Raw genomic sequence first — 27857 nt, 5'->3', positions numbered from 1 at the left:
TAATGCAGTTTTTGTATTGCCACCAGCTGTTAATATTTTGATAGTCATTGTGCTATGATTGACTATGTGTTCATGTTGGATAGAAAACGAGTGCTAGAGTTTTTAACGAATTATTCGTACACTGTTTGCAGTGTTTTGATAGAGTTAGAGTATACTGAAAAAGTTTTTGTGCATTTTGAAATGTAGAGTTTGTATTTATTTAAGAAAATTTGGTTTTGGGCAGAAAATTTACTATTTGGCTAATTGTGTGATGTAGGTGTGTTGCTGTGTTAAGAGTTTAGAAAAAGTATTTTAAGAATTGGCAAACGCTTCTTAGCAATTGAAAAAAACGAAGTTATTAGTGCAACGCAACCTGGTTTGACATGATTGGAGGACAGTGACATCTAGTGTTCATTGATGTGTTCGTTTTAAATTGCCTCAATGGATTGGGGATTTATTAATTGACCACTACCAGACACATTTATACACCGGTCAAAAGCTTGGAATAATTAGTCTCTCATGTTCACCACAGGCAGCATTTATTTAATCAAAATAGGCCTACATTAAAAACAGTAATATTGTGAAATATTAATATACAAAAATCGTTTTTATTTAAATATATATTTTAAAAGGTAATTTATTCCTGTGATCAAAGCTGAATTTTCAGCATCATTACTCCAGTCTTCAGTGATCCTTAATCATTCTAATATGATGATTTGATGCTCAAGAAACATTTCTTCTTCTTCTTCTTCTTCTTATTATTATTATCAATTTGAAAACAGTTTTGCTGCTTAATATTACTGCTGTAGAAACCGCGACACAAGCATTCAAAAAAAGTAATATAAGTAAATAATAATAATAACTTTACTCAGCAAGGACGCATTAAATTGATTCAAAGTAAATTTAGTTAGCCTAATTGAACCTTTTATTCACCAAAGAACCCTGGGGGAAAACTTTATATAAAACTTTTAATATATTGAACACCAATATTAATTAAAAATAACCGAGCAGCAAGTCAGCATATTAAATGATTTCTGAAGGTTCGTGTGACATTGAGGACGGAGTAATGATGCTGAAAATTCAGCGTTGTATAGCAGGACTAAATTACGTTTTAAAATATATTAAAGTAGAAAGTTCAAACATTTAAAAAGAAAGTAATAATATTTCACAATATTATTGTTTTAACTGTATTTTTGATCAAACAAATGCTGCCTTGGTGAGAAGAGACTTCTTTCAAAAAAAATATTAAAACATTATTCCAAACTTCTGCCCGGTTGCTTGTGTCTGTTATTGGATTTACTGTTGTTATTTTCAGTCAATTTACATTCGAAATATTAATTCTGATAGAATTCTATATTGAGAAGTTGATTATGCAATTGACGTTTAGGTAGGCCTATGTAATGTAATGTGTACAATATTTTGGTACTTATTCCCAGCGAAACGACGTTTTGCGCCTAAAAGTCACGGAACTAAGCCTTATCACTTAAGTGCAAATATACTTACATAACTTTCAGTCAGCCTCAAATAATCAAATTGATTGTACCAGGTTGGTTTATCTAAACACACATTTTAGTTTGTGTTAAACAAATTAAGAAACAAATCTGAACACATGAACAGTTTCCAATAAGCACCTTTCATTCCATAAACCCTACAGTGTTCTGCATTTCAATATGCACTGTGGAAGTTAACAGAAGATGACATGAGTTATGTTAAAGATAATGGCATTGATTGCAGTTATGCAATCATTCAACAAAAAAAGAAGCCCTTTTTGTAAGATTTCAAATTCCATCAAATTGAATTGAATAATCCTTACGTGATTTAATTGAATGAATTGAACAATCCTTAATCAATTATTCAATTAAATTAAATGAGGATTACTCTCAATTTAATTTGGTGGAATTTTACTAATTAAATTGCGTAAATCTTAAAAAAAGGCTTACAATTTTAGCTCAGTAGATGCAGTTTTTAATCTATCGCCTATAGATTTTTTTTTTTTAAATTAGAGAATCCTTCATCGTTCTGTTCTGTGTAATCAGAAAAGAGCTAAAAACGAAGCAAACACAAATAAATTAATCTGTAAAAAATACACAATAGCTACACCTAAGCCTGTGGCTAAACAGAACTATAGGTGAACTTATGCATTTAAAAACCTGGCTTATGTGACAAAAAGGCTTCAGAAGAGCTTTTTTAACTTCATTGAGGAATAATTCCGATTCATGAGAGATTGCACTTACTTTAGATAAAAATGTTGCGACAGGAAAGGTAGGCCTACGTCTTTTATCCATTTCATTTGTTTTACAAAAATTATTGTAACCTACCTACCTTGCCATATTGCTTTAATTATTTTCGGTACACTGTCAGTTGCACAATATTTTATTAAAATAGAGTCCAACATTAGGATTATGTGCATCTTATTTTACACGGGGCGTCGTTTGCTTATCAAAAAAAAAAAAAAAAAAACACACTGTCACAATTAACTAACAATTAAATATGAAACAAGATACACTTTTTTTGAAACACCCCACGAAATCACCCTGTTCGCCAACAATATGCATGTCTACCAACAAAGCAGGGAGATCGTTGCTTTCAACCTCTGGGTTTATATCCCCAATTCACCCACTGGAAGCCATAGAATTTTTTACTGGCCACCATATAAAACCGAGGAAGATGTTGAAAGGATATAAATGATAGTGTAGGCTATTGTAGAGCCGGCGGCGGTGGTTCATTTACAATGCCATTTGAGGTGTGTGTGTGTAAGGAAGGATAATTCGGCGGAAATGCACGGCCTTGATGAAGGCTAACTGACGTAATGAAGACAGTTTCTTCGTCTTGTCGCCAGGAAGTCAATCTCAACAACATCAAACTACCTAAACCACGCATCAGCTGAACAGGCTAGCTACACTTCAAACCGTTCCTTTAATAGCCTATATTTAGAGGTGGATATGCATGTAGCCTATATGTCTATATCCAATCAAATAATACGACAATACGGAAAAAATACTCAGACACATGAACGCCGTTAAAAATCTGAAAGCTCTCTGAAGACAATGAGCATGAGACCAATAGGCCTACACCTAAAACAACAGACCGCACAAATTCGGTAGCCTATTTCCTGAAATATGAAAAAATAATCAGCTCTTAACGTGCTGTTTAAGTCATATATGTGCCAAAGTGCAGGCTTACCTTATTCTTCCCGCGACGGCTCGAGCTCCTGTTTTTCTGCTTCCACATATTAATATTCCATCACTCTGATGTCCTCGCATTTTTAACCGTTATTATAAAACTGTCCCAGTGTAATAGCAGCCTCTGAGGGGCGAAGTGCCTTTGTGCACCATGTGAAATGAGCTCCTGAGAAAAAAAAAAAAAAAGTTTTGTTTTTTTAACAAGCCCGTCCTACTCGTCACATTAAAACGCATCATTGTTGCGACTGCTCTTTGTAATATGCTGGTAAAATATGAATCTGACTGGCACTCTATTGAGTCCATATACTGACGTTTTTTTTTAATGATATTTACTTTCTGTGACCACCTGGATGATTTCTGAAACAATTCGTTCCACTTTTATTGAATTGTAGTCTTCTTCTTTTTTCCAAACTCTACTGATTAATGAAGAACTGGGTTCAAACATTCGGTACATTAATATGTATAGGTCTCTTCGCCCAAGTAGAGTAGCCTACACTGTAGGCTATTACTTTTAAATGCAATAAAAAGAAAAGAATGATGAGAATTGAAAAACGAATTTACACTCATTTACACTTGAAACATGTTTCATTAGCTTTAATATATTTAATGTAATTTGTATCTTTTTAATTTAACTGTAATGTCGTTTGCTGGCTCCTCGGTCCTCCAGCCAGTAATCTGGAGACGCGAGGAATGGAAACGAGGATGCTCAAATTAGAAATGAGAACCAATTGGTGCTTTCTCGTATCCTCGCTCATATGTCCTCCAGCCCGTGACCCGGAAACAGATCGAACTCAGTCATCTCTCAATTCTCTAATTACACCTCGAAGAGGCGAGGAACAAATAGTGGGTGCTTCTCAATTCTTATTTTTGCATCCTCGTTTCCTTTCCTCGCGTCTCAACTCCACCCCTGTAGGATGCGAGGGAAGTCTGCAAGGAAAGGAAAGAAAAGGAGGACGGAGGAATCGAGGTATTTTCTTTAATGCTTTATTTGAACATTCAGTTTACAGTGTGAAACAACAAAATTGGAACAACAATAATTATTACCAATACCAATAACCAAAATACAAAGAACAGTGAAAGAAAACACTTCAACAACAACACAGCACAAAACAAAAAAACAAAAAACAGTTAGACAGTGAAATAAACAACAATGGGGGAAAAAAGAAAGAAAGAGGGCATTACTGAAATGAAAATAAATCTAAACATTAAGGTAAAACGTTTGCAGGTCTTGCAAATTGTACATGTTCTTTTGGGTTAAGAGAGGATGAAATTGCTTCAAAAAATCCAAAAATAACAGTTTTGGGATTCATAGAGAAGATGAAGCTTGAGATAAACCAACTAACATCTTTCCAAAGTTTCAAAGTATAACTGCATGACCAAAAGTGAAGAGGAGTTTCAGTGTCATTCTGACAGAAAGAGTAATTAGTGTCAAAATCAGATCAGAATTTTTCTTTTAAAGACATTTTTGACAGGGTAAATATTATGAATTAATTTAAAAGATATTTATTTTACTTTGTTTGTGAGGAAAAACCTTTGTTGTATGGACCATATATTTTTCCAATTTTCAAAAAGCTTATTTATACATTGGAATACTTGATCACTCGAGCGTCACTTCACATCGTCATCAGCTGCGCTCAAAGGATCTGTCCTTATGTTGTTTTAGTTTGGTTATTTAAGAAATTCATAATAAATAATAATAAAGCAAGATGCCCTGTTGAAATATGTGAGATGTGTGGTTTATTTAAACTGCAAAGGTTAAGTATAAATTAAAATGATTGTAACAGATGTGAAGGGGGAGGAGAATTTATACGTGCGTCAGGTTTCTCGACAAGAAAGACTTCCGCATAGGATACACCTGTGCATCCTCGCTCATAACTCCTCTGGAAGCCTCCTCGATCCTTGCCTCCTCGCGGTGCAATTAGAGAATTGAGATGTCCTTCAAAATGGCTGAGCTCGATCGGTTTCCTGGTCATCGGATGGAGGACGGAGGAGCGAGGAAACTAGGAGGGATATTGAGAAGCACCCAGTGTGTAAGCATCCTGACGAGTCATGAGGAGGATACTCCGGTCCATCCTTCTCTCGCATCCTAAGGGGGTGGAGCTCAGATGCGAAAAGGAAGCGAGGAAAGGAAACGCATCCTCTAATTGCACCGCGAGGAGGCAATAAATGAGGAGTGTGGAAGCTTTCAAAGGAGCGTACAAGGCAGTAAGGAGAAAGGCAGGGCGGCTATGAGCAAGGATTCAAAGGTGTATCCTACAGAATTCTTTCTTGTCGTATTCCGAATGCCATGCATCCCATAGTTCTCGATCCCCATCAACAACTAAGTAAACTCCTTATCAATGAATATGATGCCAATCTCCTTCATCCAGGGCCAGAAAGAGTCCTTGCAGAGCTCAGATGTCAACTATTGGATTTTAAGAGTCATGAAGAAACATCAACTCATCTGTGTTGAATGTCAAAAGTGGCGTGCCCAACCTAACATCCACATGATGGCCGATCTCCCACCAGTTCGTCTTTACAAGACCCCCTTATATTCCACTGGAATGGACTGTTTTGGCCCATTTACTGTAAAAATAGGACAACGAACTGAAAAGAGATGGGGAAATAGTCTTCAAGTATGATCACCTGATGCCTCGATCTGGATCTACTTGAGAGTCTCCACACTGATGCCGTCTTGATGTCTCTGGAGATTTTATAGCTAGAAGAGGGAAGCCTTTCCAGCTCTTCTCTGATACCAAATTTGTTGGAGGGAACAGAGATTAAAGAGGCCTAAAAAGCTATGGCGCCTTGATTAAAGGGTCAATTAGCTGAACATAAAATCTTTTTCAGATTTATTCATTTTGGTGGTATTTGGGAGAGAAGAGTAAAATCAGTGAAACAAGCCTTGAAAGTCATGATGTCATGTTGAGGAACAGACAAGTCCCTGAAACTGTCCTCCACACTGTTCTCATTGAGGTGGAGGGCATTGTGAATGTCAAGCGTATCATCGGATATTACAGACCCAGACCCAATCACACCCAGCATTCTGCTCATGGGTCACCATGACTCTTCTCTCCCATAAGTAATGTATGACTCCAGCATGCAGGCCTAACCAAATACTTGTTGACCAATTCCTGGCTATAGATTTATTAATCACTATCTGCCAAATCTCCATGAAAGATAAAAATGGCAAAAGGACAATGACAAGCTCAGGGTTTACCAGTGCTCATCATGGACCCACAGTTTCCACAAGCCCTCTGGCCAATGGGCAAGGTGACCCATACCTTCCCTGGACCTGCATGGACGTATAAGTAATACAGTTGCAGTTCAGGTTCAAGATTGGAGTTATGTTAGACCTGTGGTTTGGTCAGTCCCTCTTCCCAAACTTGGATGATGACAACACCAATCCTTCCACTTAGGAAGGACTTTCTTCCAGGTTCAAATGTCTTGAGCAACATTTGGGAGCGGCTATGTATGAAAGCCCAACAACGTATACATCTTTATTAATGCTTGAACAAGCCTAGACAAGTCAAGATATGCCTGAACAAATATCAGGGGACAGTCCAATATGTATACAGGTGGAGAATCTTTTTTTTTTTTTTTTTTTGCATAATATGGACTGGTGCATGTTTGTTGTTCCTGTGAGTAATTGATTGATTAAGAACCCACATTTTCACTGAACCCTCTGAGCGTCCCTTATACTCCTATTAAAAATAATAATAGTTATTTTTATTTGGGGGTTAGTTTTTTTTTACACATGAATAACAAACTGATAAACTGACAAGAATGTAAATGTGTGCCTTGAAATGCAATGTAAGTCGCTTTGGTTAAAAGCGTCTGCCAAATGCATAAATGTAAATGTAAACTATAGTTGGCTAACGATGCTTTCGGGAAATGAACCCCAGTTTAGATAAGCAACAACATTTTTTTTATTTATTTTTTTATTTTTTTATTTTTTTATTATTAAGCCGTTCCATTAATTGATGGAGCGAAGAAAATTGTTAATTTTATATTAGCCTAAAATTAAACAGTTACATTCTTTAATCAATTATTTTGAAAGACAAAACAAACCAAAAAAAAACAGACACGTTGAGAACCGCCCTCATGTTCTCTGTAAGCCCCTTTAGAGCTACTTTCTGACGGAGTTTCTCCTTATCCAGACACGTCATAACAGAATTCCATCAGCGACACTGTGCTTTTTAAAGGTGGACAATGCTTGACCTCCTTAAACGTAGACAGTATATTGCTGTTGTTTACATTCAATGCATTATTATCAAAACATTCTTCATTAATCTTGATTAATTATTTATTATATATCTCCATAACGCCTACCGTGCTCATTTTCTTTGTTAGATAGAGACCTTTGGTACCAACCTTTTCGTGTGTCACCAAAAGTTCCAAAATAGGTTCTTTTTTTTTCTTTTTTCTTTTTTTTTTAAAGAAAAGTAAAAAGTTACCAGTGCTTATGGGGTTAAATGATAAAACAAAATGTTTGTTTAATTAAAGGCAGCGCCTTTAATCAATAAAAAAGTTGATTTTTATGTGTTAGGTGCAGACTTTTTTTTTTCGTAATAAAACATTAACATGTTTTTTAGACCTCTTTGTTTAAACACCGATTTAACATGTTCTTACATATTTACATGTCTAAAATGTTTTGAAAGCACAGCACTACAGCTACAAATATAAATTGTGCCTTCTCTTTCTGACAGCAGAATCTCGGTTGAAGGAACAATCACTTGCGTGTTGCGTCTGCCTTTAGACTGTCTCTAGACTGGGCGAGTTTTTGACGAAGCGCAAAAGATCCTTTCCCTTGTGAAAAATAAGTAGGTCTACACTTTAGCATACTTTTAAAAAGAGGGCTTAAGAAAATATTATACAGTAGCCAACATCTTAGGACTACTTTGATGACCTTTTTTAACCACTTCAAATGTTGACTATACTGTACTTTAAAAGAATACAAGTATACGTGCTAATTGAATGTAATGTTTTCGTACACTTAATTGGAGGTTATTTACAATTGGATTAAAATGTAGTTTAAATTGAAATGTAATTAGTTGACTATAAATATGGACTATTTTAATTAGGCTACTTTAAAAGTAAATTAATAATTATATTGTATTTGAAATATGGTTAAAGTGACTGTCAAATGTACTGACAATTCTATTGTTAAACTAAGATATACATTAATGCCCTTTCATATTTCTGCTTTTATGTCATGTATTTAATTTTTTTTGTAATAACGCATTTGTAATGATGAAGTTACAATTCAATAACTTCAGTAGCTTATGTGTTCACTTCAAATGTATATCAAAAAGGCCTAACAGGCTATAGTTATAATAAAGTACTATGTGTGATTTATGTCACATCAAAATAAGTATTTCTTTAAAGCATTATTACACTAGATGATTAAAACATAATGATTTCTTTTCTTCTTTTTTTTTTTTTTTTTTTACTTTTAAGTCAAACGTTAAATTACAAAATGTATTCTTACCTTGATTTGACCGAAAAACAACATTCTTAGTCATTCATAATCACATCTGATTTACGGGATTTTTTAAAACATTATATGCGCGTTTGAACATATTTGAACATATCGAACATATATTTTTTTCTTTTTCTTTTGTCTTTTTTTTATGCACGTCCAATCGTTTAAGCATTTTTGCTTTCTCACGGCATATGGAAAACGCAAACAATAAAATGGTGCGAAGAGATTTTTAACACTGCGTTGGTTTTTCAGCAGCTTGTTGAAGCAGAGCCAGTTAAGTAGGCTAATGTTGCACTGAAACATACAATATAACGAAACATGCTTTTTCATTGTCTCCGAGTTGACGCAAATGTTTGTTTGTATTTGCACAGCATATCTCGGAGAAACATTCACTCTATTCACAACTATACACAAAGATCGGTTCCGTTTCCTTTCAAAAGTCACATACTTTTTGTCCCTCGAAGAAAAGTTCACAGTTCACAATAGGGGGTTTCCAGAAAAATATTGCAGGTGATTTCGGCTTAACTTCTTTTCCTTCATCCGTCTGTTCTGGAACCAAATCTTGACCTGTCGGTCAGTGAGGTTTAACATTCTGGAGAGCTGAAGCCGTTTCTCTTTATTGATGTAAACATTAAAGAAGAATTCTCGCTCCAGTTCTCGGATCTGAAACTTGGTGTATGGACATCGCTTCTTCCTCACTCGTGGGGTAGCTAAGAGCAATTAAACAAGAAAGAGAGAGGTCAAAAACTGCCACAGCAATGCTATTATCAAATGATCAATTATTGGCTTTATTTCATTATGGATGTATCACTACCTGCAACTTTAATAATGAAAAACAACAATATTAGTAACAGTAATCTATTTGTTACTAAATAACCTTTCCCCCCATAAAAAAAACAACAACAACAAACATGTAAAATATTAAAACATAACTTTGGCAGTGCATTTTATGTCACGTGCCACAATTAAATAAACAATAATAGAATAAATGGAGAGAACGATCTAGTCTATACAATCTAGGCTATTCAAAATGATACACTATTGTGAAGTAACGGGTTTGTTTTCCCTTTAATGCATTTCTCAGAATAAAGTTATTTTCAAAAACGCATTAAACTTTCTGCTAAATTATAGAATTAGCTTTTTGCTGTGGTGGGTTTTACTTACAGCGGCTTTCCTCTTCTCAGATGCTGAAAGCAACGTTCTGCTCAATTGCTTTTTATTATTGGCTAACATCCCTTAAAACGTTCGATACAAGTTCATGATCAAAGTTACTATTTGTCACCATTGCTTCCTCGCACAATTTGACAGACTAACACGTTGTGTGACACATGGTGTTTTTTCAAAGACCTTTCCCATTGTAAAAATTCTTCCCGCTCACAGAAAAAGCTTTGTAGCCAGGTTATAATAAAACCCCTTGAATGCTTATAAAACTCCACATAAAATCTAATACGAAACACCGCTCTAGCCAACGTTTTACAGCGACGAACACATACTAACCGGATTTGGTTTGGTTGTCGTTTTTTGTCCCCGACGAGGTTTGAAAAGAACCCGAGGTTCTGTTTTTCTCATGCTCTTTCTCTACATCTCCAGCACTGACGAGGACTGAAGACTCAGGCTTTCCAGAGCTGCCTTTCTGCAAACAGTTATCTTCCAATCCGCTATTGGAACAGTCCAAAAAACGACCAAAACTTTGTGAAAAAACGTTGGTCTTTCCAGTGCTGGAGTAAAAGCCAGTGCTGGAATGGTTAATACCCGGGTGATAATGGTGGTGACTGTAGACATTTTCGTTCTTCATCCACTTTTCCGTCATGGTGGCTGACGGCGGAAGGCAATCTCTGTCCTCCTCCGCATAAGAGGAATAGTTCCCCCTGTGGTGCCACTTACCCGACTGATTCAACTCACATGATAAATCCCTGACTGGCGGAACTTGCGTGAAGTTAGTGGAATACGAATATGTGATTTGCCGTGACTGGGCTTGTGGTAAAAGCGAAGAAACGGTAGAATATTCTGGGGCGTAAAAGGTTCTGGGGAGGAAGAGTTTTGTGGCGCAGTCCGCCCGCTCTCCAAACTCGGAAGTCCGTTGTTTACAAGACTGGGAGTAGAAGTTACCTAGATTGAAAGAGTTAAACATTATTCCCTTCAGTTCTCCGGTAGATCAAAATGAATGCTTTGGATCCGAACAGAAGAAAAAAATTGGGAAGGTGAGATGACACGTTATATCCCACCACTAACTCGCTCTAAGACACGTGATCCAAAGTTGAAATTCTCGTATATCAATTTAGAAACGTTCAGCTCAAGGTAAAGGCGGCTGAATTTACTGTTTCACAGACGACGAGATCATGGTGCTCTGGCAGTAGCCTATTCGTTTTTTCACTATTAATATTTCAATCCAAGTATGTACCTGTAATGCCATATTATGGCATATAATAGCCTACACATTTGCAGGACAGAGTGTTACAGTTTTCAATAGTATTCAAAAATATTGTAATGAATGTGCCTTAAATAGAAATAATTATGGCTTTCTACCCTCAGTCATAACAAGAGTTAAATCTCCATAATTATGTCATAATACAATGATGATGATGATGATGATGATATAGCCAATATAGCAATTGTTCTTTATGAACTCCATTGGCTTCCAGTAACGGCACGTATCGATTTTAAAATCTTGATTTTAACATATAAAGCCATTCATGGGATAGCACCGGAATACCTTTGTGATCTAGTTGTTCCTTACATTCCAAATCGTTCTCTCCGCTCGTCTGACTCTTCTACTCTACAGCAGCCCACATTCAAATTAAAGTCGATGGGTGGACGCTCCTTTACGGTTACCGCCCCGCGGTTGTGGAATAAACTTCCATTTGCGATTAAAAAATCCTCAACTCTGGACTGCTTTAAGAGGTCTCTAAAGACCCATCTTTTTAAAAATGCTTACTGTCTTTGAAGTGTATCTTATTTATATATTTTTTGTCTGATTTTTCTGTTTTTAATTATTGTTTAATCATCTTATATTATATTTACTATACTGTGTAGCGCTTTGGGTTGGAGAAAAGCGCATTACAAATAAAATGTATCATCATCATCATAGCAAATTTTATTATCATACATCATGAAGTTGCATAAAAACCTTCATGATGTAGGCTATGATAATACAATTTCAAAATATATATTTCTATGTAGCCTATAGCCTATGTGCGTCTTTCTGTCTCTGAAAAACAACGTAATGGACTATAATTAGTTTGAGATTCTTGTTAGTTTCGGGTTGGTATTTCGGTTGGTTAGGTTTTCTGTCGCCCTTATCTAGCACATCTGATCCAGATAATCAGATCATTTGAGCTTCATGATAAGAGAGGCATACACAATGTGCAGTGCTGTGCAGGGCCAGGAAATATGCATGAGAAGGCCGGTGTAAAAGTCCAACCCGATCGCACGGCAATTCGTACGTATTTTACGAGGTGGCTAATTCGTACGAATATACGACCTCACTCGTACGAATTCGAACGATATTTGCTAAATCGTACATATTTTACTAGTTTCCCAATTCATATGAATTCGTACGAATGACCTACACCTGACTCCGCCCCTAAACCTACACATCACTGGGTTTAGATAGGCTACCTCGTACTCACTCGTAGGCTATACGAATTGGTCGAGTCTGTCATTTTCTATTTAACAAACAACCGTATTAGAAAGCTAACTCTGCCGTCTGTTTGCTCTGTCATATGTTATCATAAAACAAGCACTACACATGGCAGGCGTGTGAAATTATGTTATTGTCCCTCTAGACTCACATCATTTTAATTGGATGTTAGCCAAACTTTTCATCTTGCTTGCTTGTACTGTGAACAGTTTCAAGTATTAACTAGGGCCGTGTGTATAACAAAAATAAAAAGGTCAAGAGTATGAGCAGCAGCAATCGGCAACAACTTTTAAGAGCTGGACCAATGAAACATCCTGCTATATATATATAGCACATTCGCATAAGCTGGCGACGAAAGAAATGTCAACGGTAGAAATATGTGCAAAACAACAACAACAACAACAACAACACACACAAATGTCAAGACTGACATGCAATAGGGTGTTTCGTATCGGGATGGTTATGACAATTTTACTCTAAAATAAAATTCTCCTTTTCTGGTCAATTTTATTTCAAATCAAATTATATCAAATTGTAACAAGCCTCTAATAAAGTATATAAAGTTTTATTAATTTAGACAGACGTTTCGAACTTGGAGAATGGTGTTATTACAGAAGCGGAAATGTAAAGAAAATGTTAAAGTGCAAAAGTTAATATCCTAACCAGTGATGAGTAATACATTTCGTATACAACACGTATGGTTGAAATGGGTGTAATTGGAGAGCTTTTGAATTAAATAAAAATAATTCTTTAGGCGGGAAATTAAACGTGCGTTTTATTCCTTTCTGTTTAAAATGGAGTTCTAAGAACGCAGCACCATGAGCCTTTACTTCCCACAGGATTCGGTTGCAGTAACTCATGCACCCTGTAGTTTCTCTTTTATGATGTTTAATTTCCTCCGCTACTTCCTACCGTTTTAAATTCAGAGAAAGAGTGCTGGTGTTTGAAGTTGTATTTAGAATCACTTCATATATTATATTTATGGCCTGTTCTTACTGCAAAATTGTTTCTTCCTTCCAATATATCCAAAGCCATTTTCCTGTCACACTAAATTAAGGTGTTTTTTTTTTATTTATTTTTTATTTTATTTTTTATATCGTCTTCCTTCTCCACACAAAACAAATCGAAAACCTAAATCTAAACTCAACAGTTCGTTCTTTAGGGTTTCAGTGGTGGTGATTTTAGAGTTGAATGTTATTAATTTTAATAGATACGTACAATAGCATGCTTTTCTAAAACCGTTTTATTATTTATTAACCTTAATTTAAAATCCTCAGGATTATCAAATAGGCTATAAACATTTTACTGATTAGTGAGAAAATAACAAATTAATCTTTTCTCAGGTAACCTAAAATGTTCTTTACATTAAGTCAGAAATGACATTTGATTTGAGTTACAAATTAGGTTACAACAAAAGTATATACATAAAAATAAACTCTAAAACATCTCTGTATATTCGCGTGAACATCTTAATGCCCAATCCTCCTAAAAGTCATAGACATGTTTATGTTCAGTAAAACCGTTTAATACGGACCGACAGACCTTTACAACAGCGGCACAGTGCAGATTATTCGTAATAAACCGCAGGAATCCTTTCATTCCCTTTTGCTTTTAGTTTCAGGACACAAAGGCGAGTGATAATGAGAGGAAATGAGACTAGAAACATAAAAGATTATATCTCAGAAAGTTTCTTAAATTTCATTCGACTTACAATAACAGTATTTATTTACTATTAGTAATATTAATCTTTCCGTGCGGCACTGTTTTATATAATGTTCAGAAACAAGTCAAGAAATGCTACATGCTTAGAAATAAATTTATGATTACAATGTGTTTATCTGATGAACGTATTTTCTTTGTTACATAAAATCTAAATACTTGCTTTAATCATCAAATAATGAATGACAATGAACAATTGATTGTATGCCTGTAGATTAAACTATTTTTGCCAAAATTGTATAAAAAACTGTAAAATTTGTCGTTTTTCAGTGTTAAATTATTATTTCTTTAAATGCATTTAATCTTTACTATTAAGATTCACATACATTGTAAAAGGTGGTAACCATTATCTTAAGTTTTTTTTTTTTCTACCCTTGAGTTTAGTTTTGTTGGTGTTAGCTAATATATTTAGGTTGGTTAGATGATATATCTTTTTTTTTTTTACCTAAATATAAATAAATTGTTCATTTATTAAATAAGTTATTTGATTAAATTGTCATGCTATTATTTTTTGTCCTATTGCTATCTCAAAAGATCTGTGACAATGATGTTTCCTGGTTTGTTACATTTAATAGTTAAAAAACATTATTGTATATGCCACTTTTTTTTTTTTTTTGGATCAGGAAGCTAAATGAAAATGCTTAGGAAGACATCCGAATGTTTACTCCATCTTCTTCTCTCACTCCTCCCACTCCTCCCACTGCCACATTCAAGGTCGAGTCCACGCCACAGCCAGAGGCTGTAAAAAGCCCGACTGTCTCAAAGTCGAAACCTTTATAACAAGGACATTTATTGTGGAAAGACAAATGAGCGCTATCATCATGCATGCTGACGTCCAAAAATGTATTTTTTTACACTTATGTACGCAGAAGCGTTAAGCTATTAAAGCATTAATTTTTACACAATCTCATTACAGGACATTGGGACAATGATTAATTTTCAGTAGGCTATAATTTAGACTGCTAAAACTATATCTAGAGATACAGTTATGTCAGATACAGTTAAGAAACGTTAGGTCATAGACAATAACAGAGAACAGACAACAGTTAGGTAATCACATTTTATTGGAAATTAATTGAACGCTTAGCCCCACACTGATACAATCATTTAATGCTTATTGGTGTAGCAGACATTTGCCACCCAAACATCAGGAAGACATTGCACTGATTATAAAACGTCATTACCCACAACAGTAGTATTATAGCCTACACTGCTATCATGTACTCCGTTTTAACAAATATAGGCTATCATTAACACAGCGTTCCTAGAGGAAAACACAACTGACCGCACTGAGAAAGACGGCAGTGAGTGAATGTTCGAGCGTTGTAAACATCACATGCAAATATCACAACAATAGTAGGCTAGTACTTGCTAAAGCCTTGCACCGTCCATGCTGCACTTTGGTCTGGACTACAACAAAGAGACAAAAAATATCATAATTTCATCTTGAACTACAAACTCGCCGTCAGGTGGCTCTAATAAAACCTAATAAAGCCTCTTTGTCCCTTCAGGTTCAAGCAGGTTCATGCTTATTGCAGTTGTAAATTATATAAATTTAGTCGTGAGATCGGGTTGGTCTTTTCTATTTTACGCATCAACTATTTCGTTTAAGCTGTGTGCACGGTTACTTAAAGTCCAGTCAAGCTTCAATGAGAGCTACTATTTGGAAACCGCGAACTGATCCTCCATTCATAACAAAACCATCAGCAATCATTCCGATATTTTATGAATCATCTCAGATCTCAGTCAGGATCCGCCTCGCTCTAAAAGTAAGACAGAGCCTGTTCCCGCATCAAGAGCCTTTTCTTCTTCATGCGACGGTTCTGGAACCAGATTTTGACCTGTTGGTCCGTGAGATTGAGCTGGTCCGACAGTTCCCTCCTCCGCTGTCGAGTGATGAACTCATTGAGGATAAACTCACACTCTAATTCATTCAGCTGAAGCTTTGAATAGGGTTTACGCTTCTTTCGGGTGTGTGTGTGAATTGGGAACCACAGCGCACCTTAGAAAAAAAGAAAATTCTGCAATGATTTTTGTTTATGTTTGCAAGACAAACGCACAAGCTACGAAATTCACTTATTTGAAAGCGCACAATGTCCAACTCCTTTTAGAGAACATGCATGATTTCTCTTCAAGATCCTCCACGGCAAGCAATTTTGCATTTAAAAGACGGAATATCATATCTCGCAAGTTATTTGGGCAAAAACGACATGTAACCACATTCAAGGTAATTTTGGCTAGAAGTGTGTTACTCATAGACAGACTATAAATATCGGGTCTATAGTTAACCGAAACGGTGAAATGATGGCTATTGCTTGCTGGGTCATCTTCTCATCTAAACACAACACTTTATAAAGACTCACCTCCGTGTATGTCTGTGTGGATGTCAGGGGATGTCAGGGGACTCGTGATGCCCGGTGGGGTCTTGGACCCCTCCATAACGAGTGAAGAACCAGAATCGGATTCAAGGGACCGACACGATGGAGGGTTTATGGTTAAATGTTCGGCAGTCGTTAAGTAGTCATATTTGTGGTAATTTCCACCGTTGTCCATTCCGTTCAGATTCTTCAGTCTTGACACTGATGAGTTGTCCAGTTTAAGACTGGTATTGTTATTGTCAGCAGCACCGCTGGTGGCGCATGCACTCTCACTATAACAACATCTGTGTTCTTCCTGCCGAGGAATGTCGCATGATTGAGTGTATGTGGAGTTTAAAGAAACATAAGATTGTGGGTATCCAGTACATGGTTCCGATGGGTTCCAAGACAAAGAGCAGACATTATGTCTTCTTGAAGTTTGTATCCCTAGCGGTTCGTCCGACGCACGGAAATTGGAGAGATAACATGCTTCTCTTGTATGAATGTTAACCAATTGTCCAACAAACCCGGGATTAAGGAGATTGTGCTCGCCCATTTTGGCGGGCCTGACTAAGAGTTTATAGTTTATAGCAAATCTGACATTAACGTATGGGGAAACCAGGCTGAGCCCTATTGGCTGTATAGTGGTCACATGACACTGGTTGCGAGTGAGTTGCAGAAGGAGCCACCCACTGTGTTTCGTGTCTGACAAAGTATTAGCTTGGTTTATTAGTTTTTTTCCAAAAAGAGATTTTTTTTTCACTCAGTAGCCTACTGATATCCTGGTAGTTTATATTACGTGCATAAAACTACAGATTTGGATGTATTGTTTTTAAATATATATTATTTGTGATTTAAAATAATTTACAGATTTAGGTGTAGCCTGTTTATTATTTTGTCAGCAAAACAATCTCATCTCATTATGCAATGACAAGCATCAGGATAATTTGAAATGTTAAATTAAGTTATGTTGCGCGGCTTTATTTTGACATTTTAACATTTTAAAGCATCTAGCTTAAAACACACAAAGCAAATCCAGGTTCAAAGACATGCTCTCCTCATATTTACAGTATGGTATATTTACAGTGTTGGGTAAGTTACTCTAAAAAACGAATTTATCCCATAGCTACTAATAACAGTGTAATTCGATTCCTGTACTTCTTTATCTCTCTAAAAAGTATTGAACTCTCTGAATCCGTTATCAACATCGACCAGTTGAACAAAACAAGGCATAACTGGTCTTTTAATTCTTTTAAATAAATAATAGAAAACTACATAAATTATTCTTGAACTGACCAAAGTATTTAAAAGAGGTTACATGAATACATACATTTTATCATTACACGTTCATTTTTTTATGTTAAATTCACTATTGTTTTGTATAGAATTTAATTAAATTTCAGACTAAAAAATGTCAGATTAAAAGTAATCCCTTTACGTTTTCAAGGGAAAAGTACTTAGTAATGCATTACAATAATAGCAGGCTATATTTGCATTAACTACACCCCCTCACAAATACGTTTGTAAAAAGAAATGTACATTCAAGACTTCTCTCTCAAATTACATTACTTTAAAACCAGATACAGGTTTCCATTCAGTTTTAACTCAAGAGTTTAATAATTCATTTTACAAAAGGCAGAGAGCGTCCATTACGTCATCGTGCTATCATCACCATTCAATTCCATCTTAAGTGCGAAGCATAGAACATTAAATTGAGAGCAATTGAATTAGCAAATTACACACAGGAAAGTCGCATCAACATCATTCATCCCTTCAGTGTGTATTCGTCATAAACAATTATACATTAGGCTATACACAGTATTTCATGGAACTGTATAATAATAGGCTATAGCTAGTTGTACATTCAGGGTTATTTTAGTAAGACAAAGTATGAATAATTGGAAGAGCAAATCAGTAAAGTATCATAGGATGGCACACACTCCATCTTCCTCAAGGTGTAATAGTATTTCTCTTTCTGAAACGTAAACATTTTAAATTCCAAAATATGACAACATTTACGCCTAAAATGAAATATATTGGTTAGTTCACCAATTCTGTGATCATGTCGTTTCAAACCTAAACCTTTCGCTCATCTTCAGAGCGCAAATTATTTATTTTTAATAATTTGTCATTTTTGCGCAACCAACACATGCATGTATGTAGATGTACAATGTAGGCTATGCAAAACACACACACACACACACACACACACACACACACACACACACAAACAAAAAACCTTCAAACGCAATCCATGAATCGAGTTTTTTATTCCAAGACTTCTGATAAGCACGTTCAAGTCTTACAACTAATTAAATTAACGTGAGTAGGCTATACCTATAAACAAATATTTAATTGCCTGCCTTAACATCTTTTAAAATACAGTTTTTCTCATTATCTTAACCTGTAGTTTATATCCTCTGTTGTCCTAAAGCTTCCCACTTCTGTGTCAGTTCAAGGTCACTGTCTAGTACATGTGTGCGACACATTAAACAACAGTCTCGGATTCTGTGGACTTGAATCACACTAAGGTCGCATTCCTTCCATGACCTTCTCTAACACCAGACTCACCCTTATTTTAAAAAACATGTAGCCTAACGATCATCCTTGAAACTGCGGTCGATCTAACCAGGGGTGCGTTTCCCAAACAACGACGTAACTCGCTGCTTAACTACCACAGTACGATGCATCGTTGAATAAATCAACTAGCTAGTCACGACTGTTTCCCAAAACCTTATTGTCGCAAAGTGGTCGTTCAACCACGTTGGTTTATGACGTCACGCACGTGTTGGAGTAATAACTTATTTTAATGAATCTGTTTGAGATCGAATTAACGCAAGATGTATTGCTATAAATTACAGACATCTGAGGACTATTTCTCATTTTTCTCAGTTATTTTGCTTTATTTCCAGATACAATCATAGGCACGTTCGCACATGCGCACTCTTCAAAAACGGTGCTTTAAATCTCTTGACAAACTAAAAGACGTAAATTACATTTAGGGTAGAGTGGGGGAAAACGCCCCCTTGGGGTAAAACGCCCCCCACCTGTTTTTCCCAAAATAACCACTAAAAGTAGTCAAGATACATTTTTACTGTTGCTATGCACTACGTTGATAACGGGGATATACAAATCTCTACGGAGAAGCTGACACCAGCGACACATTTGAAGAGAAGAGGATTACATGGTAAATGCTATAATTTTCAGATATTTGTAAACAAGTGTTTAAAGGGTAACTAAACCCCTGGTCAGAGCCTGACTCCACCCACTGGCAATATTTGAAAAATGCTGGAAAAGTAGGCAGAGCCCAGTGGAGAGGGGGCGTGCATCTGAGACCTATCTCTCTGCAGGCAAGAGCGTGGTTAGCTGGTACCCTCTGACATCAGAGTGTACCACAACTTCCAATAGGAAAATTCAACTGCAGTAGCCCCTGTTCAACCTGAAGAGGGCAGCACTCAGACGTTTTTACACCCTATTTAGTCAAATTAAAATACTTTAAACACAAATGTCAAAAAAATTACTTGAATCAATGAACAGCACTAATAAAGCCCCATTCTTACAGATCATTCACTAAAAAAAGTTGGTTTAGGGTTTAGTTACCCTTTAAGAGAATATTGTTCTGCAGGATATCGCAGTGATGTATGATAGATGAATAGTGAAGTCTGTAGTTTGAGATCATATATTATTTATAAGGAATATAATTATATTTTAAAATTTATATATTTTTTAAAAACTCATAGCTTGTGGGGTAAAACTTACCCTACGCTGATGGGTAAAACGAAGCCTTAAAATGTAACTTTTTCCCCCCCAGGAAAACCAATGAAATATATTTTTGTTCAATAATATTTTTTTATTATTATTTAGAATTTTTAAAGATTTTTATGATACTTTGCATTAATGATATAATTTTTATGAGCTATTTTTTCCATTAGAATTAATATATATATTTTAATTTTTTTTTTTTTTTTTTTCAATAAATGCAACATTTCACATCAAAATAGAGTGCAAGCCTAAAAAAAAAATGTTCAAGTGAAAAGAGCGCCATCTAGTGGCTTTAAAAATATATAAATGTGTGTAAAGTCCTGTAACCGCCTATAGGCTGCCTATAGCTTTTTTATTTTTTTATTTTTATTTTTTTGATTCCCATTCGGAAAGAAAAAAATCAAATTACTAAGCAACCACTGAATGGAACAACACAAATTATATATCATTTTAAAGCTTAGGATCTCAGCTTTTTAATGCATCTATTCACATTTATTAACTCCTAACAAGTGCTGAGTAATCCCTCTAAAACCGAGTGTACCGCCAGCAGGTGCCACCTAGCTGCGAAAATATTCATTACCATATTTTTCAAAAAATTTGCCTTGGTTAACACAAAGTTGATGTCATTTGAAAGCTTAGAGTCTGAACTTTACAGTGAATGTATCCATATCTTTTTTTCATAATCTATAAAATAATGTACTGCAATGTGTCAAAAACATCATACAGCTCATGAAACATTCATAGATCATTGAAAATGGCACTTAATTTTTTACAGCATATTATTACAATTAAAATGAGCCCAAAATTAACATAATCTATTGCTTTTATGACAAGATATTCTTCATGGAGAAACAATTGCCCATGAGGGGGCGTCAAAGACTGTACAAAAAGGCTATCTCTGTTCCAAATGCTGTAACTTTTGATTCCTTTATCCAAAAAAAGTGCATTTTTGCACTCTTGATGTTTTAGAGTGTGTACCCTTTATTGCTGTGCACTTTTTTTCTGCACAGTGGCTGATTTGTAGTTTGTACCACCAAAAGTTTCTCTGAGTTTTCCTATTTTTTCGTATTTCCCATTAATTTCCTATGGTCGTGCATTTTTGCACGAAGGAAGCTAAGTGTGACTTTTTTTTTTACGACCCTTTAACATATCTGAATCATCTCCTTGATTTTTTTTTGTGTTCACATAGGTAATATAACAAAAGTCACCAAGTTTCATCCCCCTTCGATGAAGCAAAAAAAAAAAATCAAAATTCAAAACGTAAAAGTTTTCGTGCATTTTTGCACGATGCCCAGAGGGTTAAGACATTTTAATAAAATATATCTATCGTAGGCTATCGATATATCAAATATGCATCTTCTTCCCCCATCCAAGCGCCTTTTATGGCTCGTTTCCCACTGAGCGGTACGGTACGGTACGGTACAGTAGGCTACAGTACGATTCGGGATGGTAAACCCTGATCCGGCTTGCGTTTCCACCGCCAACATGATAGGTGTGTAGCCTATGCCGGAAAGAAGCGATCGACGTCATTTTCGCGCGAAGAAGAAAGCGACATAGTAAACAACAAATGGATGACATTCAGCAGATCTTGTTCTTGCCTCTCGGCATGTTTGTCATAAGAAGACAAGCGCCGACATTAGGCGTTTCTCAATACCAAGTAGCTAGCCTACGCAAAGTTCGGACTTGCCAAGTCCGACTCAGGAGAATGACTCCAGAGGACGCGAGTCCGGTAATAACAGTATTGTATTTCAACTGTATATTAAAAATGGCTCAAGGTTACCCTAACCTCAACCCTTATGTTGTCATTCCCCTTGTTTCACGCGCAAGTGATGATACTCTGTGACTCAACCAATCAACGTTCTGCATTGAGTCTAGCTCCACCCTTTAGTAGGTCTACCGTACCACTGTGCAAGGGTACCGAAAAAGTGGTATGGGACGGACGGTTCGGCATTTTGGTAACATTCACACCTTTTGACAGTGGAAACGTAAATAATTGTGTACCATACTGTACTGTACCATACCGTACTGCTCTTAACCTGCACACTTACACTCTTTCTCCACTAGAGGCAGCGATAGACCATATTATAGGTCTTCTTTTTTAATTTGTGCTTTGCAAATGGTCACTCAAAATAGCTCATAGGCCTATATTAATTGCAACACTAGAATTACGGATAATTAAGGATATTAAATAATAGCAGTAAAACAGTGTTTTACTAACGTGTTTTAAACAGTCACTGAGACAATTATTCAGAAGAGAATCCCGTATTGTCATTCAACAAACAAACAAACAAACAAACAAACAAACAAACAAACATTCAGAAGTCACATTTTACTGTTGATGGATAATTGTATTAGTATGAACAACTGTCACGCAACCATGAGGATTTCTTGTAGTCTTGGTATAGGCCCTTCACAATATGTTAAAACTGAAAATTCATGGAAATGCTTTAATATGACCTATAATATTACTGTTTTGTCATTTTGCAGCTTTGAGACACACGTAAAAATTGCTTGTAGTTTTAACTTAACCATGTCAATGACATCTTAATGCTAGACAATCAGTATAGACTACAATGGTCTACTTGTTGTCTATGGTCAACCAGAACACAGTCCATATTCATGCTAGCCTGTTTAAAGTGGTACATGCTGATGAGATCATATAGCAGAAAAATTGGAGAAATATAAACTAACTGTGTATATGAGAGTATTGTTTGTTAAAAAAGTGGGAGAATCTAAACGATCAATTATTAACCATTTTGGTCAACTTCCTTGATTTTAGCAGAATATTATTATTTTTTATTTTATTTTTATTTTTTTGGGCCAAAAATATATTTTGTTTAGTAGTTCAACTTTTTCATATAACGTCATTTAACTATTAGAAAAAATAGTTTTTTCTCAAGCAAAATGTGATGCATTTTAACCTGCTAATTTCAAACAGAAATAGGTGTTGCTAAACACTGGCTGACAGGGGTCATCTTTAAACATCTTTAAAAAGTGTTACAACCATCCCCTTACATACAATAAGAACAGTTTGTTTTTTAATATTTTTTTTCAGAATGCCTAAACAATGAAAAAAGACAGATAATGTCTGCCAATGTTTAAAAAAAGATAAACTGATGAGGTTTCAAAGAAGGTCAGGTCAGTCAGATCAGTTGCGAAGACAATGTTGAAAGCCTGTGGTGAGGATTCTGAGACCTCACACAATGAAAACTTTTTTCTGCTGTTTGTATGGAGCTTTTTTGGCAACTCGAAGCCAAAGGAAGTGTGGGTAAGATGTGCCGTCTGCGGTCTCTGTCCCACCAAACCTGCACTGCAGGATTAACAACATTCACTTGTTACTATCCTGAGTCTGACTGAGAATATTCACACACAGACACACAAACTCAATTTACGATCTCAAACTTTGTTAGACCTACATGTTCAACAGGAGGTATTGAGTGTTAAGCATAAGCATACATTAAGCATAAATACTGTCAAGGAAGTTTGTTCTTTACACACACACGCACACACACACACACACACACACACACACACACACACACTCCTCAGTATTTGAGTTATGGCCAGTCACAGGGAGAGAGGAGTTGTTGTGATTTGTGATTGTTATGGATTGTTTTAAGAAACCTATTTTTGAAGCATAAGCTATTGTATAATGTGGCCTCTGTTTTTGCTCCTTTTGTTTAATTGTTACATTACATCATGTCCCGGTAGTGATTGTAACAAAGGCACTATGTATTTGACATCAACTCATATGGCCTGTGATTTTCTTGCAGGGATTTGCCTTTATAAAGAAATGTGGATACATGTGTGGTGGGTAGAAGCATGTTTCTTGTTAGTATGACATGTGCCAACATGCAAACATATATATATATTTCATTAATTTTAAATATATACATTTCGACCCCAGAGTGAGACTTAAGAGGCGATGAATTTAACACACACACACACACACACACACACACACACACACACACACACACACACACACACACACACCCCTACCCCTAAACCCTACCCATCACAAAAAACTTTCTGCATTTTTACATTTTCACTAAACAACACTTAGAATGATTTATAAGCTGTTTTTCCCACGAGGAAAAATGTCCCCACAAGGACAAGGATTTCGGATATTGTTATCACTGTGGGAACCCATAATGGTTTACCAGGACACACACACAGACACCGCGCACACGCGTATTAAAGACTGAAAAAATACAGCATTGGAGAGCGAATATGGATATGAAACCTGTATAGAAACATATACAAGTTGACATCATTTAAACGTACAACAACAATAGAGTAAAATATTTTACATATAGAGGAACGTATGTTTGATACGCAATAAGTGGATAATAAATATGTTTCTCCATGGCTTTCGTTACAGACAGTCAAATGCATCCTGCCGTCTCATAACTTACTAAGGTTTGTTACATTTCAGTCAATCATAGTACAGCATAAGAGGACAAACTTCTGGAAATTGACGTATGCGAAAATTTGACCCATATAAATAATTCCTGCTTTGTCAACTTATTTTCGGCACATTATTTTCACTTATATGCAGTGTTTGCTTTTGTGTGTTCCGTGGACCATTAATAAAGTTCAGATTTGATCTCCACTCTTAATAAGACAGAGACTTCACGTAGGCTAGGCCTATACAATGAAATTGCGTGACAATATTGGGGAATAAAGCGTTGAAAGTTTTTTTTTTTTTTTTTTGCCGTTCAGTACATCACTATTAACAAAGCATTTATGTAAACACGCCTTAACATCAATTCAATACGTTTCTATAAAACACAAGAACTTTGCATGTATGCATGCTATAAAATGGAGCAAAAACGCTAGGAAAAAAAAACATTGCTGCAAAGCTGACAATAAACAATTCAAGGATGCATTACGTTTTGATGGACTTTTGATGATTTTGCTATAGGCCAACACATATTAATAATTAACATTCCAGTTGCTTTTGAAAGTCACAACCTTCTGTGATAGAACAAATATAGGCCTACACAAACGAGGCAAGAAATAGGCATGATTTAAAATCTGTCACACCATAGACGGCTATTAAATTATAAATATAGCAGTGACCAATTTAACAGCAGAAGTCTTGTTTACATAATATCAAACGCCAAACCAACGAATCTGATGGGCGGATTGACACGTGTATTATAGGGTAAATCTTCAGTAACTAAAAATGAACAATCATCAGACCTCTTAAGCATTCCAGAATACGTAAACGTAACTCATTCTTTAAAATAAGATGAATGATGTTGTGACTCCTCTCTGGAAATGTATCTATTACTGCATTGTAAGGCTACTGAAACTGTAAAGTATGTTTCATTAGACAAGAGTGTGTGTTGGTTCAGATGGCAGATCAGGACGTTTTTTTGTTCTACTTGAATGATGAAATTGTTGGCGCAACCAACTCGACGATAATCAAATAACATGCATGACTTTGCTTGGCGTTGGTTTACACACGACCTTCTTCTCCTTAACCCGGCGGTTCTGGAACCAGATGGTCACCTGGCGTTCAGAGAGATCGGTAGTGGCGCAGATCCTCCTTCTCTTGTCTTTAGTGATGAACTTGCTGGCTTCATACTCTTTCTCCAGCTCCTTTAACTGAATCTTAGTGTACGGAACCCTCTTCTTACGACCGCGACGATACCCGTTCATCTCGGTCTGGTGCGGCATAACATCTGCAAAAAAAAAAAAGGTTTAAGGCGGAAAGAAAATATTAGAAATAATTTGCCAATGTCAAGTACAATCTCTGTTAACGTCTCGTGACTCTCAAACATAGCAAGTAAAATTATTGGTGAATGAAACTGTGACCACAATTGGATTTAATTAGGCCTATATGAGATTTGTTGTCTGTGAGTCATCTAATCTATAATTTTATCGTCGTTGGAATAAGAAAATTGTTTGTTTCAAATGAACGTTTTCAAATGGTTTACATTTGAGCTGATACAAACACAAGGTATTTAAGAAATTCTAACTCCAACACTCACTTAGGCCTATATATATATATATAGGTAGGCATATAACTGAGAGAAAGCCTATTGGTGAATCCCGAAAGACCATAAAGAATAATTGTTAGTCGTTAATTTTCAATTAAATGTTCTTTAAGTTAATCACATCTTTATAGCAAAAGCTCCACTCTTCTCCACACAGTGGTTTTAAATAATTGCAACATTATTATTGAACATTAAGCATTAGACCCCCCTTTTCCATTTTAAAGCACACAGAATAGAACTTAAATTCAACATTTTTACTCTCCAAATTAAGTCCCATGCAAAGCACGCTGAAACTACAGTTGTACCGTCGGTTCATATTCGCCTATACTTAATTTTATCTAGGCCTAGTAGATTATAGAATTACACTAGCCTACTCTGAAGAAAAACAAAGAAAAACAAAACAAAAAAACAAGAAGATAAACAATTTAGTTATGATCACAAATAATATGATTTAGTCAATCGGACAATCGGTTTAGTTATTTGTCAAGGCAGAATAGACAGACGAGATTTTTTTTTTTTTTACTGCAATTAGGTGAGCGGGAAATTATTAGAGCCCTGATTGGTTACTTGCAATATTAAGAAAAAAATCGTATACAAGAGCTAGTATTTAAGTAAAATGCATATTTATAAAAAGGTAATATTTCAACTCTTAAGTTTACATCAGCTACAGTTTAAACTGACACCTGCCAATCAACATCTCGGTTAAAAATTAATCTAAGAACTATACGGAAAATCACTAGTCTATAAAAAATCAAGGAGGCCTACATGAACATATAGAAATTATATTTAAGATTGGGTGACGATGAAGTAAATTTCCTAATATTTTTGAAGTTTTCTCTCTTTTTTTCTCTCTCTACTCCTAATTTCCCCCTCTTAAACTCCAATAGGGTAAGTATAATTAGTGTATAACACAGCATTTCAAACATGAATACCAATGCCAAGCTTTATCATATTTGCTGATATTTCATTTTACCCGAAAACTGGGAATTCCATAGGTAGTTAAAATGTGTTTGTTCCTTAGAACAATATAGTTGCTCGTCCCAGCCGTTCGACAGTGCCCAGTGCTGATAACTGTCCATAGGGAATAAAGTTTCATGCCGGGACTCTGGGCGCGCGCTGATTCCTGGTATAACCGGGACGTCCAAATACCCGGGCACAGACTTATAAGAGCTGGCAAAGCTTGGGTAAACAGAGAATTCTTTGGATCTACTGGAAAGCTCTTCAGATGGTTGCACACCGCTTGGTTCCACGTATTTTTCCCCAGGATGGAAGGAACATGGATTCTGTTGCAAGTTTACGTTGTGAGAGTACTGAAGTCGACATCCATAATATGGACTCCCGAATGGGTATCCACAGCTCAGGGATGAGCCCGATGAGGTCTGTGGCGCAGGGATATCCGAGTACACTGTCCGGTGGTTCCCAGAGAGGCGTCCCAGTGCAGGGTGCGGGATAAAATCACTGCAGTGAGAGGCAGGACAGCTCCCACTCAGTCCCTCCATGCTCTTGTTTGTTCATCCGAAGTTTTTTTTTTCATTACACGTTAAACAATGTGTCCGCCCAGCGTCCACGCAGAATCAGCGAAATCATCATGGGTTGCTTTTTAAAACTAGACTGACACCTCACTTCCATGCTCATTTTCTCCGTGCACGCATGCGCATTGTTAAATCCTGATTACTGACATATGCTGTCAAGACGAAGCGGATTTCTTAGAGGGGAATTTGCATTTCTCTCTTAATATCACTGACG

At 36.0% G+C, this 27857-nt stretch overlaps 3 protein-coding genes across 3 annotated transcripts; all 3 read right to left on the bottom strand.

Annotated features, from left to right (window-relative positions):
* Positions 1 to 7304: 7304 nt before the first annotated feature.
* Positions 7305 to 10771, bottom strand: hoxc11b (homeobox C11b). Its single transcript, XM_084395855.1, is given in 3 exon segments — positions 7305 to 9335; positions 10115 to 10120; positions 10123 to 10771. Coding segments are annotated over 3 exon segments (873 nt in total). The 5' UTR covers positions 10757 to 10771; the 3' UTR covers positions 7305 to 9102.
* Positions 10772 to 15378: 4607 nt separating this feature from the next.
* Positions 15379 to 16909, bottom strand: hoxc12b (homeobox C12b). Its single transcript, XM_084394634.1, has 2 exons — positions 16348 to 16909; positions 15379 to 15986 (listed from the first exon to the last, which is right to left on the bottom strand). Exons 1-2 carry the CDS (start codon positions 16895 to 16897, stop codon positions 15748 to 15750), a joined length of 789 nt encoding a protein of 262 aa, XP_084250760.1. The 5' UTR covers positions 16898 to 16909; the 3' UTR covers positions 15379 to 15747.
* Positions 16910 to 25235: 8326 nt separating this feature from the next.
* On the bottom strand, positions 25236 to 27613 carry hoxc13b (homeobox C13b). Its single transcript, XM_084395953.1, has 2 exons — positions 27085 to 27613; positions 25236 to 25796 (listed from the first exon to the last, which is right to left on the bottom strand). The coding sequence occupies exons 1-2, from the start codon at positions 27608 to 27610 to the stop codon at positions 25537 to 25539; spliced, it is 786 nt and encodes a 261-aa protein (XP_084252079.1). The 5' UTR covers positions 27611 to 27613; the 3' UTR covers positions 25236 to 25536.
* Between the last annotated feature and the right edge of the window lie 244 nt (positions 27614 to 27857).

This window comes from Rutilus rutilus, assembly GCF_951802725.1.
Source record: "Rutilus rutilus genome assembly, chromosome: 22".
NCBI lineage: Eukaryota > Metazoa > Chordata > Actinopteri > Cypriniformes > Leuciscidae > Rutilus > Rutilus rutilus.
This window is presented reverse-complemented; position numbering and strand designations above follow the sequence as displayed.